The sequence below is a fragment of the Aspergillus melleus genome (genome assembly GCF_016097325.1).
Source record: "Aspergillus melleus strain CBS 546.65 chromosome Unknown contig1, whole genome shotgun sequence".
NCBI lineage: Eukaryota > Fungi > Ascomycota > Eurotiomycetes > Eurotiales > Aspergillaceae > Aspergillus > Aspergillus melleus.
This window is the reverse complement of record NW_025763370.1, coordinates 793,192-818,651: the sequence shown is the minus strand read 5'-3', so window position 1 is coordinate 818,651 and position 25,460 is coordinate 793,192. Positions and strand designations below refer to the sequence as shown.

Sequence of the window (25,460 nt, the reverse complement as noted above, 5' to 3'; positions counted from 1 at the left end):
AATCAGGAGGAAAGGAAGAGCACGAATGGAACCCGACGGAGACTTGATGCAAGGGGGACGGGGGGGGCATTTTCGTCCACCTGCACCTGCTCGGGGATTTCTTTCGGATGCACCCCAAAGACGAACCCTGATCGTCTTGGTCGCAGTAGGTGCAGAAGAGAAATGATGAACAGGAGCTGTGGCGAAGACCGCCATCAGGAATGTTCAGTCGCCAGCAACACTACCTCATTGCTCTGGTGGAGGAATGCGAAGTTGTTTACAAAACAGCACGGAAGAATGTAGGTCGTAAGAAGCCAAGCTTCTAACCCTGATCTGGTTGATATCTAGGGTCGTTCTTAGCATGTAGAAACGTGAAAGAGGGAGAGAAAGGAACGCTAGAATTTGACAAGGATAAGAATAACCCCAGATTGGGGATAAGACCATTAAAGACAGAACAATCCATCCCAGGCGGATGCACGAGCGAGGAGTGACAAGAGGCTCTTTTGCAGGACGCGTTATGCACGTACTGACAGCAGCAGGAACGTGTCGGGCTTGCGAACTGCTGCCGGTCAACCTCGACCAAGCAAGGGATGGGCTTCACGAAAACCGAACCATTGCCAGTCCGTCTTGTTCCCCTATGCGCGAAGGGAGAAAGGGACGCCTCTTTTTCTTGCTTCGTCGTGCTTAGTCTTCTCCCTCGTCCTGGGCCCCTACAGTAAATTTCTTGCGACCTCCTCCCGTGAGCCTCTGTAGTTTGACCCTGTCCAGCTGTTCCCCTACTTTCTTTTCGATCTGCTCGATCTCTTGCTCGGCATCGATCGCCTCCGCGTTGGCAAATTCCAACACCAGTTTTCTACCTAACAAGTGGGTGTTCTTCAGCGCGTCCATGGCATTTTCCGCTTCCCGAGCGCTTACGAAGTCAGCAAAACCGAACCCACGAGCAGACCGGTCGAATTTCTGAGGCACCCGAACAGACCGAAGCTGGCCGTAGGCACCAAAGAGCGATCTGACATCTTTCTTGGTCGCTTGGAAGGGCAAGTTCTTGATGATGATTTTCGTTCTTCTTGCTGCGATCTTCTTCGCTGTGTCGTCCCGGCGTCGCTCTTCGGCGGCATCCATGCCCTTATGAGACGCCCTAATTACCAGTTCATGCTGATCCAGACTGTAGCCTTTCATTGCGGCAAGAGCAGCCTGAGCTTGTTCCTTGGTCCGGAAATCGACGAAACCAAAGCCCATACTGAGCGTTTGGCCGGGTTTCTTGGGATCAGGTTTGGTCTTGACCCTGGCAGACACAAAGCCCTCCAGTGGCCGGAAGGTCTCCACGAACTTTTGATTCGTGGTGGAGAAATTAAGGTTCTTTACGAATAGGGTCGAGGTGGCCGTGGTGGCCTCGGGTTCATCGGCTGCGAAAGTGTCCGCCGTCGAGAAACCTTGCGAGACAGCCTTGGGTTCGACGACCTTCTGCGGCACGACCGACGGGTCGAACAGATTCTTAGGGGCCTTCTCCAGGAAGAGAATCGAATCTCCAACCTTTCGATAGGCGAGGCCCTTGAAGGCTTTTTGCGCCTCGTCCGGTCTCCCAAACTCAGCGATGGCTATCGTGCCACTAGGAGGCATCAGTAGTCTGGTGAGTTGACCGTACGGCTCGAACAATTTCCTAAGGTCGTCAGCTTTGACGCCGAACGAAAAGTTCTTTACTAGGATGGCGGTGTTTCCACGCTCCCGCTGCTTGAACGCGTCGAGGTTGACACCGTTCGCGGTGAAGTAAGCTTTCGTTTCTTGAATAACGTGCGTCTCAGCATGTGCTTGCTTCACCGCAGCGTCTGCTGAGGTGGGATCCAAAAGATCAGATTTGGAGACTCCCAACCGTTCAGCCACGGAGGACATGACAGCATCAGTCTATGAATTATTAGCGGTGTCGTATAGTCAGATGGTTGACGCGAAAACTCACGTTCATGTAGAGGGAGTTCCAGCTAAAATTGGAGGAAGAAGCGTCCATTTTTCGCCGGATTTCCTTTTGTTTCTTGATAGGCAATTTTTGCAACTCATGCTCGTCGATCTTGTAAGTCTTCTTCGCAGAAGCCGGCAAGATGTGCAGCAAGCGGCCTTGGAAGTGCTTTCCGTCCAGACTCTTGTAAGCCTCTACGGCTGAATCTGAGTCAACATATTGGACGTATGCAAATCCTTTGCTGGTGTTTGACCTGGTATCGAAAGCGATATGAATCTGAGATCGTTAGCGATTGCTCACTGCAGATGAATGAAACAAATAATGATGTCATGTGCAAGTTGCCGTTCAGATATAAAGAGGCATCTACTAAAATTCTCTTTCCTGTTCGCATCATGTGCTTTTGCATCTGATGTCCCTATCAGGATGATCATCATATGGGCAACCCCCGAGGGGACCTTGCATTGTGTATGGAAAGGGGAGATGAGAAAAAGAAAATTCAAACTAACCTCTTCAATCCTTCCAAAAGGTGTGAAAAGTGGTTCCAGATCCGACTCCGCGATATCGTACGCCAGGTTTCTTACGAAGAGACGCGCAGACAGGCGGATGTTCTCGATATTCGTATCCACCGGCGGTGGCGCTTCCGCTGTTTTACTAGCATCCGCACCATCTGGCGACTCACCGTCATCAGGATCTGTAGAGACTTTCGCAACAGGTTTCGGCTCCTCCGGAGCAGGAGCACTTGGTTGAGCATTGAACTCTGCCTGCTCCTCCTCGTCCAGAAGACCCAGGAGACGACTCGTCTTTGACCGCAGCCAATCGGAGTCAGATACGGCAGGTTGCTCCTCGGGTTGAGGGTCCTGTTGCTCCGTAGTCTCCTCTTCCCCGGCCGCATCAACGACCATGGACTCAGGCTCTTGAGTAGCGACTGGGGCTTCGCTCTTCTCCTGGCCATCTGCGATCCTGACTCGTTTCCTTTGGGCGTAGGTGAGATCCTGGGGTGTGTCATCCGCCTCGGCAGCTTGGTCTTGCTTCTGAGTGTCCTCCGCAGCCGGGATGAACGCATCGTCGTTGGCCCACGTCTTTGTGTGGGACGAATGTTGCATCAGGGACATGTACTCTTGCACTTTAGGATCTTGTGGAGGTTTCTCCCCATCCCGCTTACGCTTGAGCGTACTCTCCGAGGAGTCATCGGGTTTATGAGCTTTACGTGTGGGCTCAGCATCAATCTAGATAATACGGGTCAGTCTCCAGACCACCTTTACCGGTCAGCGTGCACAACAGAAAAAGAAATGAAAAAAAAAAAAAAAGCAAGAGAAGAAAAGACAAGGCTCAAGTCCAGTGTGCACATACCGGTTTAGCAATTTCTACTGAGATCTTCGACAGCTTTATATATGTCTTATTGAAGTACCGCGCAGCCGCGTTGGCTAGAGTGGAGCTCTTGAAGCCCACGAAGCCAATTCGGCGTTTGGGCAAAACATGAGCATCCGTGACCTGGAAGCGAGTAGCAAAGTGCTTCCTTAATTGGTCATTGGTAAAGGTTGGCGGGAGACCAGAGACGAAAATTCTTGTACTCTCCTCCATGATTGGAGATTGTTGTGTCCGGTGGCTAAAGATTTCTCAAAGCCACGGAAGAAAGTGTTGAAGAAGGAAGAAGAAAGAGTCGAGAAATTTTTTTTTTCTTTTTACGTGATGCCGATCTTATAGTGCCGAAGGCGGTGAGGCGAGACGAGAGACGGGGGGAAACCTGGTCCGTGCGGGTCTCTCGCGGAGATTCGCTGGTCGAGTGTCGCGCGCAAAACATCCCTGGAACTTGCCATACTTTTCGAAGAGCTCCTGTACTTACCCCTCTTCGTCTGTCGATATTTTTCTCTCGTCTGACAATCTCTCCCATCTGTCGAATTCTCGTCGAATCCGAATCCGTCGTCAAAATGGCCACCGAAAAGAAAGACAAGCTTGAGCGTAAGTGATGCATTTGGGCAGCATAGTCCGCACCAGAGCTAACGTGACCTCTAGCGCAAATCAAGTCGGTTGATATGGTGAGGCTTTTCAGGGCAATAATACCGGTGGGGATTGGCGCTGACTCTGCGAAAGACCGAGGATATGCAGCAGGAGGCTGTCGAAGTTGGTACGGACGATTTGGACCCGAACAGCGTGACGTGAGCTAATTTCTTAGCGATTGAGGCCATGGACAAGTACCACATTGAGAAGGTTCGTCATGGGCAGTACCATACTGCACGATCAATGCATATGTTAATTGTATCTAGGACATTGCCCAGTACATCAAGCGAGAAGTCCGCTACCCCGCCTCCCCTGACCCGTACCCCCTCGTCGGTCGTACCTAACCAGATCATAGTTCGACTCGCGCAAGGGCGCAACATGGCACTGTGTGGTTGGAAGGAACTTTGGTAGTTTCGTGACGCACGGTACGGGCCTGTTCGCGGAGACAATCTCGAGCGTCTGCTAATTGTCCGGCAGAGACGAAACACTTCATCTACTTCTACCTGGGCCACTGCGCTATCCTCCTGTTCAAGACCCAATAAACGCTCTTTTCGAATCTCCTCCCGCTAGGACTCACGCCCGCGTGCTGGCTGACTCTTCACATTTGTCGACCGCCGTTGTGTCTTGGGGCAAAAATAACAGGTGGTGGAATAATACCACGGAATGGGGCGCAGCAGGGTGAAGGACGGCGAAACAGCAGGGCCAATAACAAAATCAAAGCCATGGGTTCTTCCTTTATGCTTAGGATCGTTGTGAAGGCTTCTGTCGGAGGTGGTGTGGCGGTCAACTAGATTCGTTTCTACTTTCTTCAGCGAATTCTTCTTATTGTTAATATCTCTGGGTTTATCCTTTTCATTCCAATGTCATTTGATATCGATTTCGGTAGATGAGTGGTTTGAACTGAGTAAATATTCAATTGAATAAATAGTTTGATCTCAATATTTGTGCACGTGAATAAGTAGCAAGAGCACTGTCCGGGGGAACTATACGTATCCATGGAGTAGCTCCTTCAACCGAATTAGCAACCTACTGTCCTAACAGTATTTCCACTTGACTACACTACTAAAGTATATAAATCTGAGCATTTATGCCATCTTGAATGGATGCAGAAAATACAACATCTATGAGCATCACAACCGCCAAGTGCCAAGCCACAACGCCACACGTCAGCCCCTACGAAACGGATTGCCGCTGCCTGCCCCTTCACCATCCCTCAAGTTGTCAACGACTTCACCTTCAGAGCCAGACCCAGAGCCTAGTTAAACCGCAGACTATCTCCAAACTTACCACTCTATCTAGCAGAACTGTCACGTCCTGGGAGCCCTGAAATCCACCCATCATGGCCATTTGCATCACGTTCGGATCACATGGTACGTCACTGGACCCTGAACGGGGGCCCTTCTCCGCCTCTGTTCCTTCTGAGGCATCTTCTATGACATCTCGACTTTCTACGTCTGGAAGTAAAATTGTATCTGTGATCATGAGCTAATGGAACTTAGAATTCACTTCCATGCTGGAAGGATACGAGAATGTCCGTGCTTACTGCTATAACTGTGAGTGGCTTGGTTGCTGTGTTCTGTCTGGCCGGTTGGCTGTCTGGACTTGGTCTGACTAAGGCGATTTGTTTTGTATGAATCAGGTCAACATTGGAACGGGCATTGCGTGACAAGATGGTATGTTCTACTCCGTCTGGATTGTTGTTTACTATTTCTGACGCAGTTGTATATCTAGGCCGTGGTTTACTATTTGCTTTATTGTATGTCAGGCTCAAGCATCATGGCTCATGTCTCAGGCCCATCGACCAATTCCCTACCCATTTGGACACGAACCTGCCAGACGCAGTACTAATCAATCTCTGAATATAGCCCGCCATCCCACTAGCATTTCACAAATACAAGGTATGTACATTAGATACTTACTCCAACCCCATCCCACCTGTCCCTCACCTGAAGACTAACAACCCCAACAGGAAGTAACATGCTACACATGCCGCTTCACCCAAGATCTACGGTACGTCATCCTTCCTCCAATAAAGCACTACCCAAACAACCCAACTGCCCTAACCACCGTACCCGTTGTCCCTCCCCACTAACGAATCTCAGTGACCGTCCCGACATAACACCCGACACACGTCCCCCGCCTGGCGCCCTCTCAGGCCCGGCGCCGCCTCCGCAGGCTTATTATCCGCCGCAGGGCACCCAGCCGCCGCAGGGGTATGGGTATAAGTGAGTACTCTGTATGAGAAGAGAGGGATGTGTGGTAATGGAGGGTGACTTTGTATCGGGCGCTTGGTTTCCATGTGGGTTTGTTTGAGCAGTTCTATTGCCTTGCCTGTGTCGTTTTTGTGGTTGTTATTGTGATTGATCGATTGATCATTGGAGATACCTACTTATTACTCTACCTACCCTGAACTGTGGTTTATGGTTTCAATGGGAGGGGTTATGTCGTTTAATGGATTGCATTGAATTGAACTGAATTGATAATCTGTTTTATTGTCTATGATCGTTATCGAAGTAGATATCGAGGGAGTCGAGGAATGTCATTGACGTATAAACAAAAACGGGGGTATAAACTATAACTGTCGAATAAGAAAACGCAGACAACGCGGTGCCTCCCAACAGGGGGGTAAGTATCCGAACCAACACATAACCAAGCCCAAGCATAGAAAGTCCCATCACGACCCATCATAAAAGCAATCATGGACACATGCACACACACACATGAGAATCAAAGAAAAAAAAAATTAAACCCCCTCTTCCTTCCCACGAACCTTCTCCGTCGTCGGCGTCACCACCCCACTCGACATCTCCCCTCCTCCTGGCTTCCCCTTCGCCTCCAAAACCTTCACCACCCCCTTGGGCCTCTTCCCCATAGCGTCCAACACCATCGATCGTGCCGTCCGCACAATACTTCCTCGTCCCTCATACAGCGGAAACACGACCACCCCGAACGTCGTCACAAACAACCACAATATCCCCACAACGACCCATCCCGTGAAGAACCGTTTGCTGAACACGTACCCGGACGCGTACATCGGGATCGGCCAGAGGAGGAGGAAGCAGATGACCATGGCGATGGTGAGGGTGCGGGAGTAGAGGGCTGCGCGGTTGAGTTTGCGTTGTTCGTCTTCTTCGGCTTCGGTGGTGGTGGTGGTTGGGGAGGTGGTTTGTGGGGAGGGGGACTCGCCCGGGATGAGCTCGATGTCGATGTTTGCGGCTGCCGCGACGTCCGTGTCGTCGACTTTGCGGATGGCGCGCATCGACTCGTAGTCGTAGTTTTGGGGACCGAAGAGGTAGGTGAGGACTGGGGAGAAGATGACGGGGCTGAGGAGGGCGGCGACGTTGCCGGCGAGCATGGGGTAGCTGGTTGTTAAGGGGTTAGAGATTGAAGGAGGAGGAAAATGTGCTAAAAGGAAGACGTACTTTGCTCCAGTGGTTGCCACGGTGAAGACACCGTATTCTTTCTTGGTGGTGACGAGCCACGCGATGAGGGACATGGCGAGACCTAGAATAGGCGAGCAAGCGGCCGCGATCCAGTTCTGACCCTTCCAGACGAGAGTCATGGCGCCGGGGAATACGGCGGAGGAGATGATGACGCCCATGAGCAGGTAGAGGTAGCCCATGCCGATGCCGGCGTAGAAGAGTCCCGTGGCGAACGCGGCCATGACAATGGCGAACAAGATACAGGACATGTGGGAGATCCAGACTAGTCGCTTGCCCTTGGCCGAGGGGTTGATGTAGGCTTGGTAGATGTCGTAGGTGAGGATCGACGAGACGGCGATCAGCTGGGCGGAGAAGGCGGACGTGACGGCCATGAAGATCATGAGCGTGGTGCATACGGCTCCGCTGTAGCCGAGCAGCTCGACGGCAGCGAACGGTAGTACGAGCCCGGCGGTGACATCGTCTGAGCTCATGCGCTGAGACCCTTCCAGGGCGAGGGCGGAGATACCCATGGTGCTGGCGCAGAGCCAGGGGATGGCAAACCAGCAGAGACCGCCGATAACGTATCCGGGGAATGCATGTACGGGGTGTGCAGCGATGGCTGGATTGTCAGTATTGCCAGCTGAGATCACATGGGTAAGGAACAAATCTTACCTTTGTTATAGTATCCATTGTCCAGGAAGACGGTGCTGTTGTAGGTGTTAGCGACATTGAGTTTCGAGAATCAAATCCACATACCCGAAGTTACCTGCAATGAACTCGTTAGCACAGGCCATAAAAGGGAAGCTAAGCAGGAATACATACCAACAAGGTTAATCACCCAAAAGATTCCTCCCTCTTTCGAATTCATAGTCAAATAACTGCCTTGAGCATTCCCCTCGACAGGATGAAGTTCCGACGCCGCAACCAGCGCATCATACACCTTCCCCGGAGACCCGAGATTCTCATTCGTAGCGTAGGCAGAAAACGCAAAGATAAAGATGACAACGATGATGACCACCGTGTGCATGTAATCCGTAATGAACGTTGCCTTGATACCTCCGAACAGAGTATAGAGAACGACACCGATGGGGAGCAGGAAACAGGCAGCAGCTGTGTGAACCCCAGTCAGAGAAGTCATGACGGCCGAACCACCGGTGAGCAACATGGCGGTGACCAGAATGTTGGTCATCAGGCAGAAGACGATAAAGACGAGATGCACGGCCGTGCCGTAGCGAGCGCGAATGGCTTCCAGGAAGGTGTGCGCATTGGGGGCCCGTCTTCTGAGTTCGATCGCGAGGGTTGCAAATAGGATGATCTGGACACAGGCGCCTATGGTAATTGACTTGTCAGCTATGGAACCAATCGAATTGCCCCGATCGACTCACCCGAAGCGTAGAAAAAAGGACCGGAAATGCCATATTGATAGGCGACAGCGGACGATTGAAGAAGAGTCGCAGCCCATGTCCAGCTGCTGACGACTGCTGCCGCAACCAGACCAGACTTCACGGACCTTCCAGCGGTCGAGAACATCTCGGACGTTTGAACTTCATGTTGATACCTAGATAGCGCATGTATTAGTCTAGGTCCTATATAGTTTGTTGGCAATACAAGTGCCTCGCTATGGACATACCTCTTCAAAGCCCATGTAATAAAGATCATCACCAGGGCAAAGGCAAACCCTAGCCCTATGATGATACCATAGCCGAACCCTTGTGAAAGGGGGGCAACAAACTTGACCTCTTCCGAGGCCATGCTGGAGAGACAAAAAACAATCAAGCACGTCCAATTGAGATGCACTAGGTAGACGCTAACGTTGCAGTGGATCGCAAGCTAGACAGGACTGTGAATGCAGTATTATGGAGTCAAGATCTAACGCAAAGGGCGTAAGACAGTGCACTATAGCAAGCAATGTCTCGAGAAACAGTCAACGAACGACCCACGAAACGAGACGACAGGGCGCCACAGCTTCATATACAGCATGGAAGACCATACCAAGCGTCTGACCTCCTCCGACCTCGCAGCCCTCATCCCGATCAACACGGTTGGAACCGATGATTCAGAGTAGCGACTACACCGTAGATAGTCGAATACGAATGAAAAGCCGACGAGACAGACGGTGGACGATAAGGGATTCATTTTTCGTAATCGCACGTGTGTGAAAGCCAGGTAATTAGACCGCACGGAAACAATCTGCAATCCATTCATTGCCCATTGCAAATCAAATAAAAAAGAATTCCCCCAGGAATGACTATCATGGACAGCTGTTCCATCATTGGTGCTTTTCTCCTTATCAGCGGAGGCCAGACTCGATTCCGGAACTGCACGACGATTGGCGGTGGGTGGGTGATAAGGATGGGCAATCCTTTTCATCTGATATCCACCGCCAAAAAAGGTCGGAATTCAGCATTTGAGCCTTGTTGGTGTGCAGGGATGGTGGAGATGATGATAACGCTTTTCTTTACCTGAAGTCTCCGACTAATGAATTCGTACAGATTCCTCCCCACTGCTCCCCGGGGATAACTTAACCTGGGGAGCAACAGGATGAAGGATTCCCCATTGTTTTGGAGAAAGCTAAGACGAGTCAAATTCGAGCCCGAGCACTGGTGGTGCGGAGCTGGCCGATGCCAAGTGCTGTGTACATTGCTTCGTGTCTTGACTGTTGAGTAGTGTCAACTGATAGACAGGACCCCGTACACACAAGAGGACCGGGAGCTGACCGCTTTGTCATCTTGAATGGATTCAACTTGAGCAACCAAAACTGATACTGTACAAGGACAATGATGCCTTTCCCAATTTCTTATATTATTCCGCGTTCTCCATTAACGATCACCGACGCTCCAGATGCATCGATCAATAACGTAAACAACAAGATAAAAAAAATAAGCTAGCAACCAATCCGTTGTCCAACCTATGCTGCAGACAGGTCTTTCAACGTTACACTTTACAAGCATTGAAACAAGAGTTTAGAGACGTCCCCGTGCGATGTCTCCAACTACATACGCACAGGAAAGAAGCAGGAAGAAGGGACGCCAAGGGGTATATGATTTTGAAGGGGACGTGTGAGGGGGAAACGGGTCGATCGTGACGCCTCGCTAGGACCGGAGATTCCACGCAAGACAACCAATTCGGTTCATTCAACGTGTCAGCGTGGCAACAAGCACTGCTGGATTGTCGCATACGTGCCCATCGGTAGAGCCGGGCTGAACGCGGCAAAGGCGAAGAGCAAGAACTAGACGATGCGATCGCGTCGAGAGGTAGGGGTTCGCTTATGAAGAGAACTTGCGGGTGATCTTGGCAATGACTGACGGAGAGAGAATTGATTAGTTTCCCGAAACTACTACTCTGGCACAATTCTACAAGTGGGTTCATACCGTGCAGACCAACGACCGAGAAGATAAATCCCAGACTCAGAACCAAGACAACGACGGGGTCGACGCGCAGACCGGGGCTCTCGTCGGTGTAGAGCTTGAGCATAGTGCCCGAGGAACCACCGGCACCGGCAGAGCGAGTCGAGCTAGGGCGGACATTGCGCAGAGACTCCTTGTGGTCGGCGGCAGCGCGACGACGCAGAGCAGCGCGAGGACCACCGGGGGGAGTGGGCGACGAAGGACGGTTGATGGCGGACGCAGATCCGGCGGCGGCACCAGCGCCGGCAGACTTGGAGTCAGGGCCGGATTCAGCACCGGAGGTCAAGGGAGAAGCAGCACGGGGGGAGGCCTGATCAGAGATCTAGTCAGTATATTTGATCCGGGGGGATTGGCCAAGTGACGGGCTCAAGCTATCTCGTGTGGATGTGTCCCTTTTCGAAAAGGACGATCATTTGGAGCAGGAGTCTCACCATTTTGAAGAAATTTGAAAATAGAAACCAACGAAACACAAAGATTAAAGAGCGTTATAGAGAATTGGAGAGGATTGAAAGAGGAGAAGGGAATTGACCAGACGGACAAGGAGAGAGATGAAAGTCGAGCGGAGTTGGAAAGAACATGCAGTCGCCGGAGGAGTTGAGGTTGGCGAGTTGCCAGAAAGAGGCCACGCTCACGCTTTCGAGTATTGTCACCGTATCGTCATTCACATCGACCCCCGGCTTTGATTACCGTTTCCGTTACGCTTCCCCATCCTGCGGTAATTTTGCCAAGAACCCTTGACGACTACCTAGGCTTACATTACATTGGCAGTTCTCATGGAAATCAAGATTCATTCTAAATCCGTATAAACACTGTGATTGTTTTTATGTAATTAAGAGATAGCTACAGTACATGACAAAGGAGATGCACGGTCGTTAAAAAATGACATAAAGTATCCGGTCGAGACTCGGCGAGAAAATGATCAATCAAACGCTATCAGCGGCAGAAAGGGAGTGGCAAGATGAAGGAGAGAGTAAAAAGACAATCCAAATTCGTGAATAAATCGCCAACGCAAAAGGTATCATATCGCAGTTCCCTGAAAACACCTGAAAAATTTCGTACCTAAATGGTTCCTCTATAGGTGTAGCCCCATAGCGGACGTATAGAATGGATATTGCCGAACGGTCCCTTCAGCATCTGATTGATATGTATCGACCATTGATTTGATTTTGTAGGGGGTTTTTTCTTCTTCTTGTTATTCTTTGATCGTAAAGAACACGTGCTCAAGCATGCTCAATCAATCATCATTCGGTTGGGGACCTGGCCAGTGATGTTGGAGGACAATTCGGTCGTCGACTTCTCCGCTTCCTTGCGGTCCTTCTTCTTATTGATATGCGGCTTGAGACCCCTGTGGAAGTTGTGCATGCACATGCTGGCGTTGATGATGGTCAGGACGATCAGAACAAGCGTAATCACGGCGAAGAAGGTGAGTGATCGTCGAGCCGGCAGATACACCAAATATGTCCCCGGAGCGTACATGCGAACGAGTTTGAAGAGGAAGTACGCCATGGCGGCGAAATATAGAAGCTGCAATTAAAGTTAGCATCACGTCTGCTGGGAGTCGGAAAGGCGGAAAACATACGATGATGACAATCATGCCGAAAGTGCTTTCGCGTCGCACGAAGATGGCGGCACACACCAAGATCAAGATGGTCACAGGGACAGCGGCCAGAGTGAGTCCAAACTCGATATCGGCTCGTTCGGTAACGATCACGACGAATTGCACGGTAAATCCAAGGAAGAAGAAGAAATCGAACTTAAGGAGGGCGATGTAGATCTATCCACGGGTAATTAGCTTTCTGCATGTCGGCTCGCGACGTTATCGGGCGGAGCGAACCTGGTAAGTGAGATATCGACGCTTCATCTGCAAATCAGCGCTGATGTGCTTGTAGATGGACCACGCAAATTCATCGTAGAGTTTCCAGGCGATGATCGTCATCAAGAGGGTTCCCATCGCCACCACGCAGGGGATGATGATCAGGAACGGTTCCGATTCCCCCCAGATATCATCGTTGATGGCGTTGTTGTCGGTCAAGACTCCCACGGCTTCTTTGATCTGCTGCACTTGCACGGCTCCGTAGATCAACAGTCCAACATTGCACATACACAGGCCGATAACTTGAATCGTGTTTTTCATTCGCAAAGCATCATACACCAACACCAGCTCGTAAATGAAACCAAAACTGTACAGGGCGAGGAAGGTGGGGATGGTTTTCGACGCGGTCACCTGGTCGGCTTTCGCACGGAGTTGAATCTGGAAGTTGGCGAAGACATAGCTGGAAAAGCGACCGGTCGCGTTAGCAACAGGATGAGCACGGAGGGGATAGGATGAGATCTCAAGACCGGACATACCATTCTAGCGCCAGAGTGATGATAGTTTGAATGAGGGTGACGATGGCAAAGGACCACGTCCAGAGCGAATTTGGGATGTACATTCTGCGTTTTTGCGGGTGCGGAGGCACATTCGTATAACCTTCTCGCGCACGAAACCCCCCGGGACCCCGACGAAAAGAGGGATCGAAAGAACTTCCCAGGAGGGAAGCCCGCGAGTTGTGGGAATAAATCTTGCCGAAATGCTCCGTTACGGAGCTTGAGTCCGCCGGAGGTTCAGGCTCGGGATACAATATGACGGTTTCACCACCAGGCGGGCGGTGGGCGTTAATGGAGGGTCGGCGAGGGGAATGTCTGGCCGGCGATTGCTAAAAGGGCCGGGGACTGACAGTAGTTTCTTGGGAGGCCAAAGGGTCTTTGAACTTTCAGGAGGTGCGGTCTCGACGGTGATGGGCTCCAGAGAAAATGACGGACACAACCCTTACTCAGTGCAGAGACACGTACAAAAGCCTCCACTTGAGTAGTTTCTGGACCCAGGGAAAAGGGTGTTAAAAAAAAAAAAGAAAAACAAAAAAGAGAGAAAAAGAAAAAATAAAATAAAATGGAATAAAATCAAACAAAGAATGGGAGGGAGAAATGACCCGCACCGAAAGTGGGCGAGAGAGCGAGTGAATGGGAGGACGAGAGGAAAAAGGGAAACAGAAGGGAAGATCGGCTTTTGGGGATTTTCCCCCAGAGACTTTGCCAAGGCGCGAGTGAAACGTCGCGTTGTTGGGTCGGCGGGGGGGAACAGAGGCTCTCCCTCCGATCGAACGCTCAGGTCGGTAAGGCTGAGGAGGTGCACATGTAGGGATCACGCGAGGACGGTGTCGGACGCAGGGAAGGAGATTGGTAGAGTTTAGTAGAGGCTGGTAGAGGAGGGATCAGGCGGATCGAAACGAGAGGACTGGAATAATGGCGAGAACTGCGGAGGAGGAGTACTGCGTAAGCTAGGCAGGGAAGAAGAAGAGGAGGAAGACGCAGAGAAAGGAGGAAGAAGATTAATGAACGGAGAAATGAGCAACTTGGTGGTGGCGCAAGAACTCTCATATGTAAGTAAGACTTAAGAGGAATGGATGGAATGGACGGGCTGCGGCTGGGGAAGTTTTATCAGGACTGCTTTCATCGCCTCAATTCCCGTGTTCTTCTTGACAGCTAACGGGCAGCGACTTTACGGAGTACTCTGTCTCTTCTATCGTCTATCGTCTATCGGCATATCCCGCGTTTAATTAAACCCCTCTCTCTAATAATAAATCCTCAACCCTCAATCGGCAATATTGTCAATATTATTTACAGTCGCCAAGAAGACACTCGCTCTGCTGCTGAGAAATGGGAAACCAGAACCCACCGTGCCTGACTAGATGCAAAAAGGGAAAATTCCTTAGTTTCTCCTGAACCGAACAAGTCATCTTCGACAGTGGATCCCGACCCAGTTTTCCGCGTACTTTCACGCCTGTTGGGAGGATTGACGGGGGGCCAGAACCCTCGCCCTGCTGGCTTCCATCCGTCGTTCCCGACGCAATTACGAATGCCATCTTCCTCCCTCCTGCAGCGCTTTAATTTCAGTTTAATTTACTTTATCCTCATTTCCTGCCTCTCAGTGCTTTTGTTCTATACAGTCCCGGGGGAGTACATACTCAACTACCTATCGAACACACTCAGTACTAGATAACTGGGTAGAAGGTCCGCCTACTCAGTCGCAAGCTTTGATATCTCATCGTCATCTCGTGAAGATCCGTCTATTTATAGGCCTCTCATCCTGGAAAGCATTCGTTCCGAATCCCGACGGAACGGTGGTTTCCTCGTCCCTGTGCATATACCACTTCACTGCGACAGCCTTACTGATTACATCAAGCTGCATCGTCTGAGACTAACTTGTATCAACACAGTACATACAGTAGTAGCTACAGTTAGTCCTGCGTAGCGAGCCTTTCGCCCATCGTTGAGCCACAGACACTAAAAATCCCTCTCTTAATCTCACGCGATTTTCGATCCACTCAGCCTAAATATTAAACACAATTGCCCCAAGATCCTGTCATTGCCAGGTCAACCAGCCCACGCCGAGCCCTTCACGGTCAGTCCACCGCGACGTTGGCTGTGGCAGTGTCGCTTCCCATCCCCGACTTCAGGTAAGCCACTCCCAGCCGCCCCTGACCGTGGCTCAAACCAAGCCAATGACAGCGGATACTAGTGATTTAGAATCATCGTCATCTTCTGTGCTCTGGGATCTTCCTTCCTTTGCACCTTGGGTCATGGACCCTCCCAGTTTCATCTACAGTAAGCCCAAGTCCGCAACGCACCGAGTGACGGACGAGATTGCTGATTGACAGATTACTATAGATAGATATCGGTTGATTATCAACGGGGCCAAGAGCCTTACTGTGTTATTCCCGCTGATCATTGGGGGTCCATGTAATCCGGCGTCCATAGTTTCCGAAGCACAGATCGCAGCGAGATGGCTTCTGATATGAACACAACTAACTAAAAGGAAGAATGGTCATGATTAAGTTAGGGACTATTGATGGTTCCTGAACGATGTTACATTCTACGATGGTCTTTCTTTGGCATTTTCCCTTTCGAACCCACGCTAGTCCTGATGGGGGTAGAGGTCACGGACACAGGCAACGCCTTTCCAGATAGGGACTAGCGGCATTGCAGCACGAAGTACAAGTCAGGTTCAACTCCTTTCTTTCTTTCTTCTTTCTATCGACGCAACTCTCTCTCCTTTGACCATGACGTTCATCCGCGGTTACACGCCTCCTTTTCCTTAGTCCATCCCCGAACTTAGTGGCTGCATCCACCCGCGATCTATCAACGGTAAGAACTCTAATGAATCGGTCTGGGGATGGGTCTCCTCTAGGTCGGATTTAATCTATGTAGTCATGCATTGGTCACTGGTAGGCGATGCCGGGCACGCTTGATTTTAGGTCCCGTATTACTCCCCCAGACCCAGCTCTTCTCTGGTCCAAGCTGACGTGATGGTCATATCGGGCCTCCCAGATCCTATAAATATCCTGTTTGTTGGTATGACATTTGAAGTCGTGGTTATTGGCTCTGATGAACGAGGCTGGTTAAGGTTCACGGAATCCGCTCGGACTGAATGAACATGGTCCCTGGTGTTATCTGGAATACGAGCCTACATAGCGTTACGAGGACTGCAGCTGGCCGCGCCCGTGGATCCGGAATTATGAGGCATTATAACCAATACTGCGACTATCTTCGATTATCGTTTGTGTATTGGTTGTCAACCAGCTACACCTTTATGGTGCCAGGCTGAGTATCTGAAACTCCGAGAAGCCTCTCTACTCTATTAGACAACCCCTAGAATGGGATCAAAATATGGTACATTCATCCCGTTCTGGTCACTAAAAAGCACCTTTTCCAGGTGTAGTGTCGCCGTCTAGGGCGGCGCAGCCTTCTTGAAAGTCGGAGGGATTGAGGAACTCGGCCTTCACACTGTTCTTGTGCGCAAGACCAATGAGTGTGTTCTCTGCATACGGATTAGAACCAACGGCTACCGGGACGTGAAGAATAGACACTTACTCTTGGCATCATACTGGGGCCATCCGAACTTGGTCAATCCCTTTTGAGGATCACGGGCAAACGCTACCCACGCTGAGGCCATGTACTGGGAAAACTCTTGCTCCACTTTGGAGGCAGACACCGCACTGATGTCGGCAGAATTGCCAAACACCATGGGTATATCGACTCCGTGGTAAGCACCGCTGGTGGGATACAGGCGCATGTTGTCCCAGTCACCGAAATAGCGTGAGTGCCAAACGGCGACTCCGTTGGCAGCACGGTCTTTGGCGGCTTGATCGCTGGGGCAGGTGAAGGCGGCCAGGTTGAACTGATTCCAGTCCTCATCGGTAAGAGTCAGACTGGCAGCGAAGGCATTGACGCGGTAGTAACCGGCTTCGTTGTCGTTATTGTTGACCAGGTATGGCTGCGTCGATTAGCTGACACCCTCCATCTTAGACGGGAAAAAAAAAAAAAAAAAAAAAAAAAAAAACTGGGAACCGAGAACTCACCAGTTTGGCAAATTTCCCGGCCGCTGACCTCTCAGCATAGTCACCGAACACAGTGACGTTATCAACGGTCGGATGGAAGACAGGCTGTGGGAGCGCTGGCGACGAAGCGGCAGGGACCTTGGCAACGGCCTTCAGGATATCTCCGTATGACTGTTGACGGAGACATTTCACCACTTCCTCGACATCGTCGCTGCTATCACCGCAGTCCAGGGTCTTTGAGACGTGATAAAAGTAGCTGGCCGACTCCTCGGCTGTGTTTGGCTTCAAGCTAAGCGCAGTTCCCGAGTGGGAGATGAGACCGCTGACAAGCGGCTTCTCGGTCCAGATGTACGAATAGTAGTCAACAGACGCACCGCCAGCCGACTGTCCAAAGATAGTGATGTGTTCTGGATCTCCACCGAACGCAGCGATGTTCTCATGAACCCATTCTACGGCCATCCGCTGATCGAGAAGCGCCACGTTCTGAGTCAGTCCTGGAGCACCCGAGAATCCAAAAATGTTCAATCGGTAGCTATATCCGTCAGACTGAGAATCTTTCAAAGGCATGGGTCCGGAATGTCACTAACTTGAAGGTCACGACAACCACATCTTCATTCGCAGCCAGGTGCTGTCCATCGTAGAACGGACTGTTGGCACCGCCGACAGCGAACCCTAGAGTATGTCAACCCTCAGTACAAGAAAGAGCAAGCGAGCTACGTACGACCACCGTGAATAAAAACCAAAACGGGCTTTGGGGTCGAGGTCTTGGGCTGCGTCCACACGTTCAAATACAGACAGTCCTCGCTCTGAGAGGTGCCCAGCTGTTGAGCGAAAGACTTGATGATCTTCACAGCCTGCGAAGTGAAACCAGGGAAATCAAGGGGCGTCGTGCCGATAGTAGCGGGGCAATCCCTGTGAAAGTATTGGTCATGATGTTATCCAATATTAATTGGGCCAAGATAAGTGTGCTCTTACGGGCTCTGTCAGGGAGGGGAAAAAAAGTCAGTTGCTGCCGTTTCGGATTCTTATTCCGACAAATGGACACCGTTACACAGTACGGAATACATACATAGGCTTTTGCTTGAATCGTGGCTTTGGATTCATACGCCACTGGGGGAGCAAAACGCAGATCATTCGTGGGGGCCTGCGCATACGGAATACCCAGATACTCGGAAACGCTGGATTCCCCGGGGGCGGCATGGCCCTCGATCAATCCACTGCTGGTTGAGACACGCGCACCGACGGACTGGACAGCAGCGCCCTGGACCCATGTCGGGAGACCGGTGGCCAACAGGGACACCGACGCGAAGGATTTCCAAAAACCCGCCATGACTGGGCAGAGAAGCGTTTCTTGCGACAAACCAGAATCAAAAAAACAGCCGGGAAAGATGGATGGAGAGTCCAGATATAAACGGGGAATCGGACCTTGGGCAATTCACAGTGGGCAAAGCCACGAGTCAGAAACTTGGAGAAATGGTTTGATTAGGACCCATTTATCTCAACCGTCAACGATTGGCAAATGGCCTGCCCAGCCAGCAGCCAGTGCTATTCCAGAGCAGTCCCTGCTTTGTCGGACGTTCTTCGGTAGGGAGAAGGCCGGGCTACTTTGGCCTATGAGTCTAGCACGTCTAGCACTGAGGTTAGTGTTGTTCTGGTACGGAGTGGGCTGCGCCCCTTGTCTCCGATTTGCCGTAAGGGGCTTAGCCAAGCGGGAACCCATACCGACCCCCTGTCGTGGCTGTCAAGTTGCAGAAATGCAGCTCTAATTGATTCATGCTTAATTCCATGATACTTTGTTTGAGCGCTGAACATATGGCCATACTCTCTTCGAAAATGCCCTTCAGCAGGGCTCGGGATCGATTTGCACACAAACAAGTGGCATGAGCGCTGGCCGGACATTTTACCCATCTGGCATCTTCGCGTGGCTGATCCACCGGACCACCTACCATTCGGCTATGGCCGCTAAAGGGCAGTTGGCAGTTAACAGCCCGTGTTTTTGATTTGGATTCTTGCCCCCAGTCACACTACGAGAGCCTTCCACCACAATGGGCTTATAAATTTGAGTCAGTGTCCACTTAAGCCTCTCCAACAAGGAGGGTCCGGGTCTGATTGAACAAATCAACCATCGTGGAGAATTACCGACTCCAATCCTTCATAAACCTAAATGTCTACGGCATTGTGCCATTGCCACCAACTCCTTTAGCCAAGGATTGTTCGTGCCCTACGCGCCTGCTGGACATTTTTCATTATGTGCTTGGACTTGTGTGAGACCTAGGGTAATATATATCAACAATGCCTGGCCAATGCCCTTTCTTTCTGTCCTGGTCGGCAACCTCGCCCTCTCAGCATCATGTCCTGGGAGATTGGACTGAGCACGCCAACGGTGCCAAACCGTGGCTTCACATTATGGATCTGGAGTGTGATAATGATTATACTTGCGGGGCTTTTTGTCGTGACCAGATTGGCGATTCGGTTTCATAACCGCCGACTAGGGGCCGATGATTGGACTATCTTTGCGTCGATGGTAAGGGATCGTCAGTTTCACAAGCTTCACATTCTGACCGATGTTTTTACGGAGTAGCTTAGTTCCGTTATTCTGACTGTGACTGAATGCTCTGGTAAGTCTTCTATTGTCTTGATCGGTCAATATTTTGAAATCGACGAACTCACGACACAAACAGCGGTCCACTATGGATATGGAAAGCATTCTACGTATCTCACCCAGCATAACAGGGTTATCGCGCTGAAGGTGAGATTCTCGACACGTTTGCAGAAAAGTCCTACTGATCCGTATAGTGGTTCTTCGCTGCCCAGGTTATGTACAAAGTCGTCATTGGTCTGACAAAGGTTTCCTTTTTCTGCCTTTACCTGCGAATCTTCATCCAGCCTATTTTCCGCCGCATATGTTACGGGGGAATCGCGTTTATAGTGGCATGGAGTATGGCATATATCCTCGTCACCATCTTCCAGTGCAAGCCAATCGCATCTTTCTGGGATAAAACCATTCATCATCCGCACTGCGTCGACAGCAAGTCGCAATGGTTGTCATATGCCGTCATCAACATTCTCAGCGACGTCGCGATTCTCGCCCTACCACTATACCCTGTCTCGCAGCTGAAACTGGCACGCGCGAAGAGACTTGCGCTGGCGTTAATCTTCGGTCTTGGCCTATTGTGAGTATTTCCTCGAATATCGTACCAAGTCCCACCGACTCATAAGCTACTAGTGTCTGCGTAACGAGTGTTGTTCGAACCACCACCCTCGCCAAATCCGCCGAAGACAAGGACCCGACCAGTAAGACCACACCCATCCTTATTCTGAACCCAGGACTTCAAACGCTAACTAATCAAACCAGGCGGCCCCATCCCTGCCACAATCTGGAGCGTCATCGAAGCTAACGCCGGCATCATCTGCGCCTGTCTCCCCGTCTACAAACAACCGCTCCAATACCTTCTCCCCCGCCTCTTCGGCTCAACACACCACAGCACCGGACCCACCAGTCGCAGCAAATCGCGCCGCAAGGGCCAAGGCTACGCATCAAACGGCGACCTCCAAGATCCGCAGGATAGTGCGTGGCGACAGCTCCACGGCAGCGGGGGGAGTTACTCGAATACTGTGTCGACTCGCGGCTTCGAGATGTTTACGCTTCGCGATCATAAGCATAAACATGAGATCACCCAGGTGGTGGATGTTAAGGTTGAGTATCAGGATGATCGGCGGCGGTCGGATGCGTCGTCGAGGCCGATTAGGGATAGGGAGAGCTTATAGGTTGTATGTATATATAATTATGGGGTTGGGTGTATGATAATTTAATTTGTATATACATGGGATATTCTTAAGCTGAAAACTAATGACAATCTCCTCATGACACCCAGTGCATCGGCACGGACGAGGCTCTGAACTGTTCAGCGCGGTTCGCGTTTATCGATGCTTATACAGCAAGGTCTCTACAACGAGATGACTAGCCGGTTAGAGAATACTTCATACTCTAAAGCCCATCTCAACAATCATACTTTGTATTTGAAGACTTGCGTCTCATAAGTAGATGTCTCGTTCACTTTCCTAGCCACTCAGAGCAAAGAACGCACTAGGCAACGCCTCCAACGGGTACTGCGCCATGAAATCTTCCCAGCTAACCGGCTTGACCTCCTCATATCGCTCATTATCTAGATCTGTGCCAAGTAGGGTTTGACCGTTGACCCAGTAGTAATAGAAGAAGCTAATAGATGATCGGATCAGTTAGTGTTTCTGCAAGAAGAGGAGGTAATGTAAGATATAACGTACAGGGACATGTAGCTGTAGATATCCATTGGATTCTTCTCGCGCTTCTCGTGCATGGTTTTATATAGGTCTTCGAGAGATCCGCGGCTTTCCAAGCTAGGCTTGGTACCGTAGACCTTTTCGAAGGATGCTGCGATTTCTTTGATGGTGGCTCGGCCGCCCAGGACTATGAAGTATGTCGAGTAAGCACAAGGCGAGAAAAAAGTCTTCAGGTAACAAATCAAAGATATAACTCACACTTCAAGACCCCAACCGCCTTCTCATCCACAGTCACCGCAGCAGTAAACTCCGCAGCATTGTCATACGTCGTCCCCTCCATAACCTCCTCGCCGGATCCCCAGAACCGGAAAGTATGCGACTGGGGATCATAGATATTGAAGAAAGGGCTGAAGATGGGCTCCATGAACCCTCCAATGAGGATATGCACCCCCTGCACTTTCTTGGTCTCCAGATACGCCTTGACATGAATCATCGGGTCCTTGGGGAACAGCTCGCCCAGCTTCAACTTGGTATAGTCGAGGGCCCAATCACTGGCAACGTACCGAGGTACATCGCATTCGTCGCACGCATCAATTAGCTTTTTCTGGCCATCTACCATGAGTTTATCGTCGCCGAGGTAGCAGCACACGATCACGTCGCATGATTTGGCGAATGTGGTGATTGCGTCTTTGTTGAACGCGTCGCCTTGGATCAGGGTGACTTTGGGCGAAGAGGAAATTGTCTCTGGGACTCTACTGGGATCGCGGCAGTATCCTCTAATAGTAACATCAGTTCGCTTGAGGAGGTGAGATACAAGTCGTTTGGCAAATTTGCCGGTGATTCCGGCGATTCCGACTGTGATGGTCATGGTTGAATTCAATATCAAGCGAGACGGGGGTTTTATGGAACGGATTGAGAATGCTGGATTCCTTGAAGAGAACTACACTGATTTATATACCATACTCGCATCTCGGTCTCGCATTGTATGGACATCCTGATATGAATAATATAGAGGTGGAGCCGGCCCTGATTGATCATCTCGGGAGGTAAAATAAGCCCGAGGCCGATCAAGGAACGGTGGCGATGCGAATCTCTATAAACCGGAAACTGGTTCTCTCTCTGTCCACCTCTATCCACGAAGTCGGTCGCAGAATTCTTCCCGAGAATGACCGGTTTACAAAACAGATTACTCAGACCGACGCTTGAATTCTCTGGGAATTGGCAGAACTGCCGATAAAAAAGAATCTGTAACTTGCGGTTTAGTCCTGCGTCCAGAACTGATCATCTTCGAACGAAATCGTGAAAATCGACAGAAATGGCTCAACTACTTCCTGATGATTTTGCCATTCCCAAAGGTTCTTGGATTGTTGTCACCGGAGTGAATGGCTACATCGCCTCTAATATTGCCGATCAGCTTCTTCATCACGGATACAATGTCCGCGGAACCGTTCGCGCTCTATCGAAAGGCGAATGGATGAAAGCATTGTTCGAAACGAAGTATAAGGACTGCGTATTCGAATTAGCTCAAGTTGAGGACGTGACTCGTCCTGGGGCATTTGAGCAGGCCCTCCAAGGTTGCATTCCCCCGTGCAGTGGCCGCCCATCCGACACATACTAACTGATCTACTTCACACACCAGGTGCTTCAGGTGTAGTCCACGTGGCGACTGTTTTCGGTGGTGAAGCAGATGTGATTCAGCGCGTCATTGACATGAACACAAACCTCCTTGCCACTGCATCCCAGGAACCGAACATGAAGCGATTTGTATACACTTCCTCTTCCGAGGCTGCCATTTATTCATCCTTTCTCGAACAAGACGCGAGCCAGCCCATACGAGTCACTGCAAACACCTGGAATGAGAAGGGGGTAGAGCGAGTCAGCGGGGAAACGTCCTTTAAATCACCCAAGGCAGGGTTTGACCTCTACGCCGCGAGCAAGACGCTAGGGGAGCAAGCAATCTGGCAGTGGGTGAAAGAGCACGAGCCGGGGTTTGTGGTTAACACAGGTATTTTCAATCCCATTCATTCTCGTTCCTCACAGTGATACTGACATATTTCCACGCGAAAGTTCTACCGTCAGTATGCTTCGGGCGCTCGATAGATCCTAAAAACCAAGGCCATGCATCTTCATCCGCTTGGCCTGCGGCGATCTTTCAGAATAAGTTCGATACTGTCTGGCCTTTCCTGAAACATGTTATACCTGCAGGTGTGTAGACTTTCTGTGCATCCCTATTCACTACTTCTGTTTTCTAATTCCAATAGGGGCCTACTGCGTTGACGTGGATGATCTTTCTCTACTTCATATGGCGGGTCTTCTACATCCGGGCGTTCAGAACGAGCGTCTCTTTGCATTTGGAAATCGTTTTACATGGTCTCAGATTATATCGATATTCCAAAAGCTGTTCCCGGATCGAGAGTTTCCGGATGAGCCATCGACGCAGACAAATAAGACGGGGAACTTAGATGTTGAGCCGGCCGCTCGAGCAGAGGAGTTGCTACGATTATTTGGGAAGCCAGGTTGGTCGAGTCTGGGGGCGACTTTGAGGGCAAATATAGAGGATTTGATCTAGACATGTTAGAGTAGTGTGCGTAGATTTAGCATCGTACAATGTGACAGTTACTTTGAAACTTATCTTGATCTCGAGATCTCCAGTTAGAGGATTGTATCACAAACCAACTATGAGGTGTCTTGCTAGAGAAGAATAAAATGGCGAAACAGGTAAGCCAACCATGCCGAATAATGGGAATAGAAACGAGAACAGTAGGATTACAAAGAGAATGATTATTACTAAAATTATCTAACTAGCCCAATCGTATTCTTACATCCGATATCATTTTGAAAACCCACTCTCTTTCTCAAGCCATGTCTCAAAGTTCTTCATGGAAGGATTGATTTCGCGCAGTTTCCGAATATCGACCCCATAGCCCTCATCGTGAAACCATTTGAACATATATCCCATGTCCTTCATGAGGGCCATAAAGATAGAGCAAACAAGTTTGTTAGCCATTGGTAGACTATTCCCCGTCGTCTTCACAAAAACCTGCTCCATTTGATCAAAGGTCAACTCATCACCCGCCAGGGAAATTCCCTTGCCCTTATACTGCTCCGGATTGAGAAAAGCATCAGCCCCGAAATAGCCAATATCACTCGTAGCGACAAGCTGCAGGGCCTTTCCTTTCAATGCCATCTTGAAACAAGTTGCGAAGACCCTGCCGAAGAAGTCCGGGGTAAGGTTCTCGTAGAACGCGGTCGGTCTCAAGATCGTCCACTCCATCTCACTTCTTTTGGCACTATTGACGAGGTGGTGTTCGATGTTATGCTTTTTGATGAAATGAGGAATCTTAGTTGGGTTGGTGTATGAGCGTTCCTCGCCACCGCGATCAACGGAGCTAAATACGAAGAACTTGACATTCTGTCGGATGGCCTCGTCGACGAGGGCTTTGCCTTGGACTTCTTCTTTGGCGCCGTTGCCAATGGCTGTCTGTATTGCTTGGTTAGTGTTGTACCTAGCTTGATCTGGAGAGCTTTGGGGTTACGTACCTGCACACTGTAGACACCCCAGATAGGGACCGAAGTCAGGCTTTGCGCCTTTTGAAAGATGCCGGTCGGGTTGTCTAGGTCGCCCTCGACAAGCTTGATGTTGGATGATAGGGCCTTGAGCTTCTGGGCGGACGCAGATGCCGGATTTCGCGTGACGGCTAGGATCTCGAACGGGGCGTTGCGCGAGACGAGGCTTCTGATGAGCGAGCCTCCTTGCTTTCCTGTCGCCCCTGAGATTAAGACGGCAGTCATGTTTGTTAGGAGGACGTGGATATGGTTATTGTTTCGAAGTATATGCACAGGATTTCCCGTGACAGAAGTGCACTAGGATTTATAGTGCCAGGGGTGTCGTTTGATAGAGAATTGATGATCAAATTAAGTCGCCATTCGGCCTTCGGACTAGTTCAGAGGCCCGTACTAGAATAATCAACTAATCCCATTTAAAGGAGTGACAAATGCTAGAGTAGATCCAAGGGTTCAACCTTAACCTTAACGTACCTGACTAAACATCGCCGCTTCGGGCCTTATT

The 25,460-nt window shown here is 50.4% G+C and overlaps 12 protein-coding genes across 12 annotated transcripts; 4 read left to right on the top strand and 8 right to left on the bottom strand.

Annotated features, from left to right (window-relative positions):
- Positions 1–663: 663 nt before the first annotated feature.
- On the bottom strand, positions 664–3,508 carry mrd1 (RNA-binding ribosome biosynthesis protein MRD1; the record flags this gene model as incomplete). Its single annotated transcript, XM_046081976.1, has 4 exons — positions 664–1,878; positions 1,931–2,203; positions 2,434–3,153; positions 3,278–3,508. The coding sequence occupies 4 exons, from the start codon at positions 3,506–3,508 to the stop codon at positions 664–666; spliced, it is 2,439 nt and encodes an 812-aa protein (XP_045937933.1).
- A 171-nt stretch (positions 3,509–3,679) lies between these two features.
- Positions 3,680–4,852, top strand: DYN2 (dynein light chain DYN2). Its single transcript, XM_046081975.1, has 7 exons — positions 3,680–3,886; positions 3,941–3,963; positions 4,019–4,052; positions 4,101–4,135; positions 4,192–4,218; positions 4,281–4,350; positions 4,403–4,852. The coding sequence occupies exons 1-7, from the start codon at positions 3,856–3,858 to the stop codon at positions 4,465–4,467; spliced, it is 285 nt and encodes a 94-aa protein (XP_045937932.1). The 5' UTR covers positions 3,680–3,855; the 3' UTR covers positions 4,468–4,852.
- Positions 4,853–5,701: 849 nt separating this feature from the next.
- Positions 5,702–6,154, top strand: LDX57_000326 (rhodopsin family protein; the record flags this gene model as incomplete). Its single annotated transcript, XM_046081974.1, has 4 exons — positions 5,702–5,710; positions 5,791–5,823; positions 5,895–5,935; positions 6,028–6,154. 4 exons carry the CDS (start codon positions 5,702–5,704, stop codon positions 6,152–6,154), a joined length of 210 nt encoding a protein of 69 aa, XP_045937931.1.
- Positions 6,155–6,668: 514 nt separating this feature from the next.
- Positions 6,669–9,099, bottom strand: LDX57_000325 (sodium:solute symporter family protein; the record flags this gene model as incomplete). Its single annotated transcript, XM_046081973.1, has 6 exons — positions 6,669–7,287; positions 7,348–7,966; positions 8,020–8,054; positions 8,166–8,676; positions 8,733–8,905; positions 8,978–9,099. 6 exons carry the CDS (start codon positions 9,097–9,099, stop codon positions 6,669–6,671), a joined length of 2,079 nt encoding a protein of 692 aa, XP_045937930.1.
- Positions 9,100–10,613: 1,514 nt separating this feature from the next.
- SBH1 (SEC61-beta family protein) lies at positions 10,614–11,188 on the bottom strand (the record flags this gene model as incomplete). The annotated part of the gene is made up of 3 exons (XM_046081972.1): positions 10,614–10,648; positions 10,719–11,064; positions 11,186–11,188. The coding sequence occupies 3 exons, from the start codon at positions 11,186–11,188 to the stop codon at positions 10,614–10,616; spliced, it is 384 nt and encodes a 127-aa protein (XP_045937929.1).
- Positions 11,189–11,984: 796 nt separating this feature from the next.
- On the bottom strand, positions 11,985–12,348 carry LDX57_000323 (uncharacterized protein; the record flags this gene model as incomplete). Its single annotated transcript, XM_046081971.1, has 2 exons — positions 11,985–12,278; positions 12,334–12,348. The coding sequence occupies 2 exons, from the start codon at positions 12,346–12,348 to the stop codon at positions 11,985–11,987; spliced, it is 309 nt and encodes a 102-aa protein (XP_045937928.1).
- A 222-nt stretch (positions 12,349–12,570) lies between these two features.
- On the bottom strand, positions 12,571–13,101 carry LDX57_000322 (uncharacterized protein; the record flags this gene model as incomplete). The annotated part of the gene is made up of 1 exon (XM_046081970.1): positions 12,571–13,101. The coding sequence occupies one exon, from the start codon at positions 13,099–13,101 to the stop codon at positions 12,571–12,573; it is 531 nt and encodes a 176-aa protein (XP_045937927.1).
- Positions 13,102–16,486: 3,385 nt separating this feature from the next.
- Positions 16,487–18,461, bottom strand: LDX57_000321 (uncharacterized protein; the record flags this gene model as incomplete). Its single annotated transcript, XM_046081969.1, has 7 exons — positions 16,487–16,611; positions 16,665–17,067; positions 17,153–17,663; positions 17,719–17,803; positions 17,853–18,043; positions 18,107–18,111; positions 18,201–18,461. 7 exons carry the CDS (start codon positions 18,459–18,461, stop codon positions 16,487–16,489), a joined length of 1,581 nt encoding a protein of 526 aa, XP_045937926.1.
- Positions 18,462–19,652: 1,191 nt separating this feature from the next.
- On the top strand, positions 19,653–20,899 carry LDX57_000320 (uncharacterized protein; the record flags this gene model as incomplete). The annotated part of the gene is made up of 6 exons (XM_046081968.1): positions 19,653–19,655; positions 19,713–19,749; positions 19,813–19,880; positions 19,928–20,304; positions 20,358–20,425; positions 20,487–20,899. 6 exons carry the CDS (start codon positions 19,653–19,655, stop codon positions 20,897–20,899), a joined length of 966 nt encoding a protein of 321 aa, XP_045937925.1.
- Positions 20,900–21,193: 294 nt separating this feature from the next.
- On the bottom strand, positions 21,194–22,259 carry LDX57_000319 (NmrA-like family protein; the record flags this gene model as incomplete). The annotated part of the gene is made up of 3 exons (XM_046081967.1): positions 21,194–21,350; positions 21,416–21,578; positions 21,650–22,259. 3 exons carry the CDS (start codon positions 22,257–22,259, stop codon positions 21,194–21,196), a joined length of 930 nt encoding a protein of 309 aa, XP_045937924.1.
- A 447-nt stretch (positions 22,260–22,706) lies between these two features.
- Positions 22,707–23,960, top strand: LDX57_000318 (uncharacterized protein; the record flags this gene model as incomplete). The annotated part of the gene is made up of 4 exons (XM_046081966.1): positions 22,707–22,965; positions 23,031–23,396; positions 23,459–23,596; positions 23,653–23,960. The coding sequence occupies 4 exons, from the start codon at positions 22,707–22,709 to the stop codon at positions 23,958–23,960; spliced, it is 1,071 nt and encodes a 356-aa protein (XP_045937923.1).
- A 261-nt stretch (positions 23,961–24,221) lies between these two features.
- On the bottom strand, positions 24,222–25,183 carry LDX57_000317 (uncharacterized protein; the record flags this gene model as incomplete). Its single annotated transcript, XM_046081965.1, has 2 exons — positions 24,222–24,872; positions 24,932–25,183. The coding sequence occupies 2 exons, from the start codon at positions 25,181–25,183 to the stop codon at positions 24,222–24,224; spliced, it is 903 nt and encodes a 300-aa protein (XP_045937922.1).
- Between the last annotated feature and the right edge of the window lie 277 nt (positions 25,184–25,460).

Bases quoted from the DNA above. Each gene is read 5' to 3' on its own strand.
- DYN2 (XM_046081975.1), top strand. From the start codon at position 3,856: ATGGCCACCGAAAAGAAAGACAAGCTTGAGC. The intron at 4,053-4,100 runs GTACGGACGATT...CTAATTTCTTAG, and splicing joins GCAGGAGGCTGTCGAAGTTG to CGATTGAGGCCATGGACAAG. The intron at 4,219-4,280 runs GTCCGCTACCCC...ACCAGATCATAG, and splicing joins CCCAGTACATCAAGCGAGAA to TTCGACTCGCGCAAGGGCGC.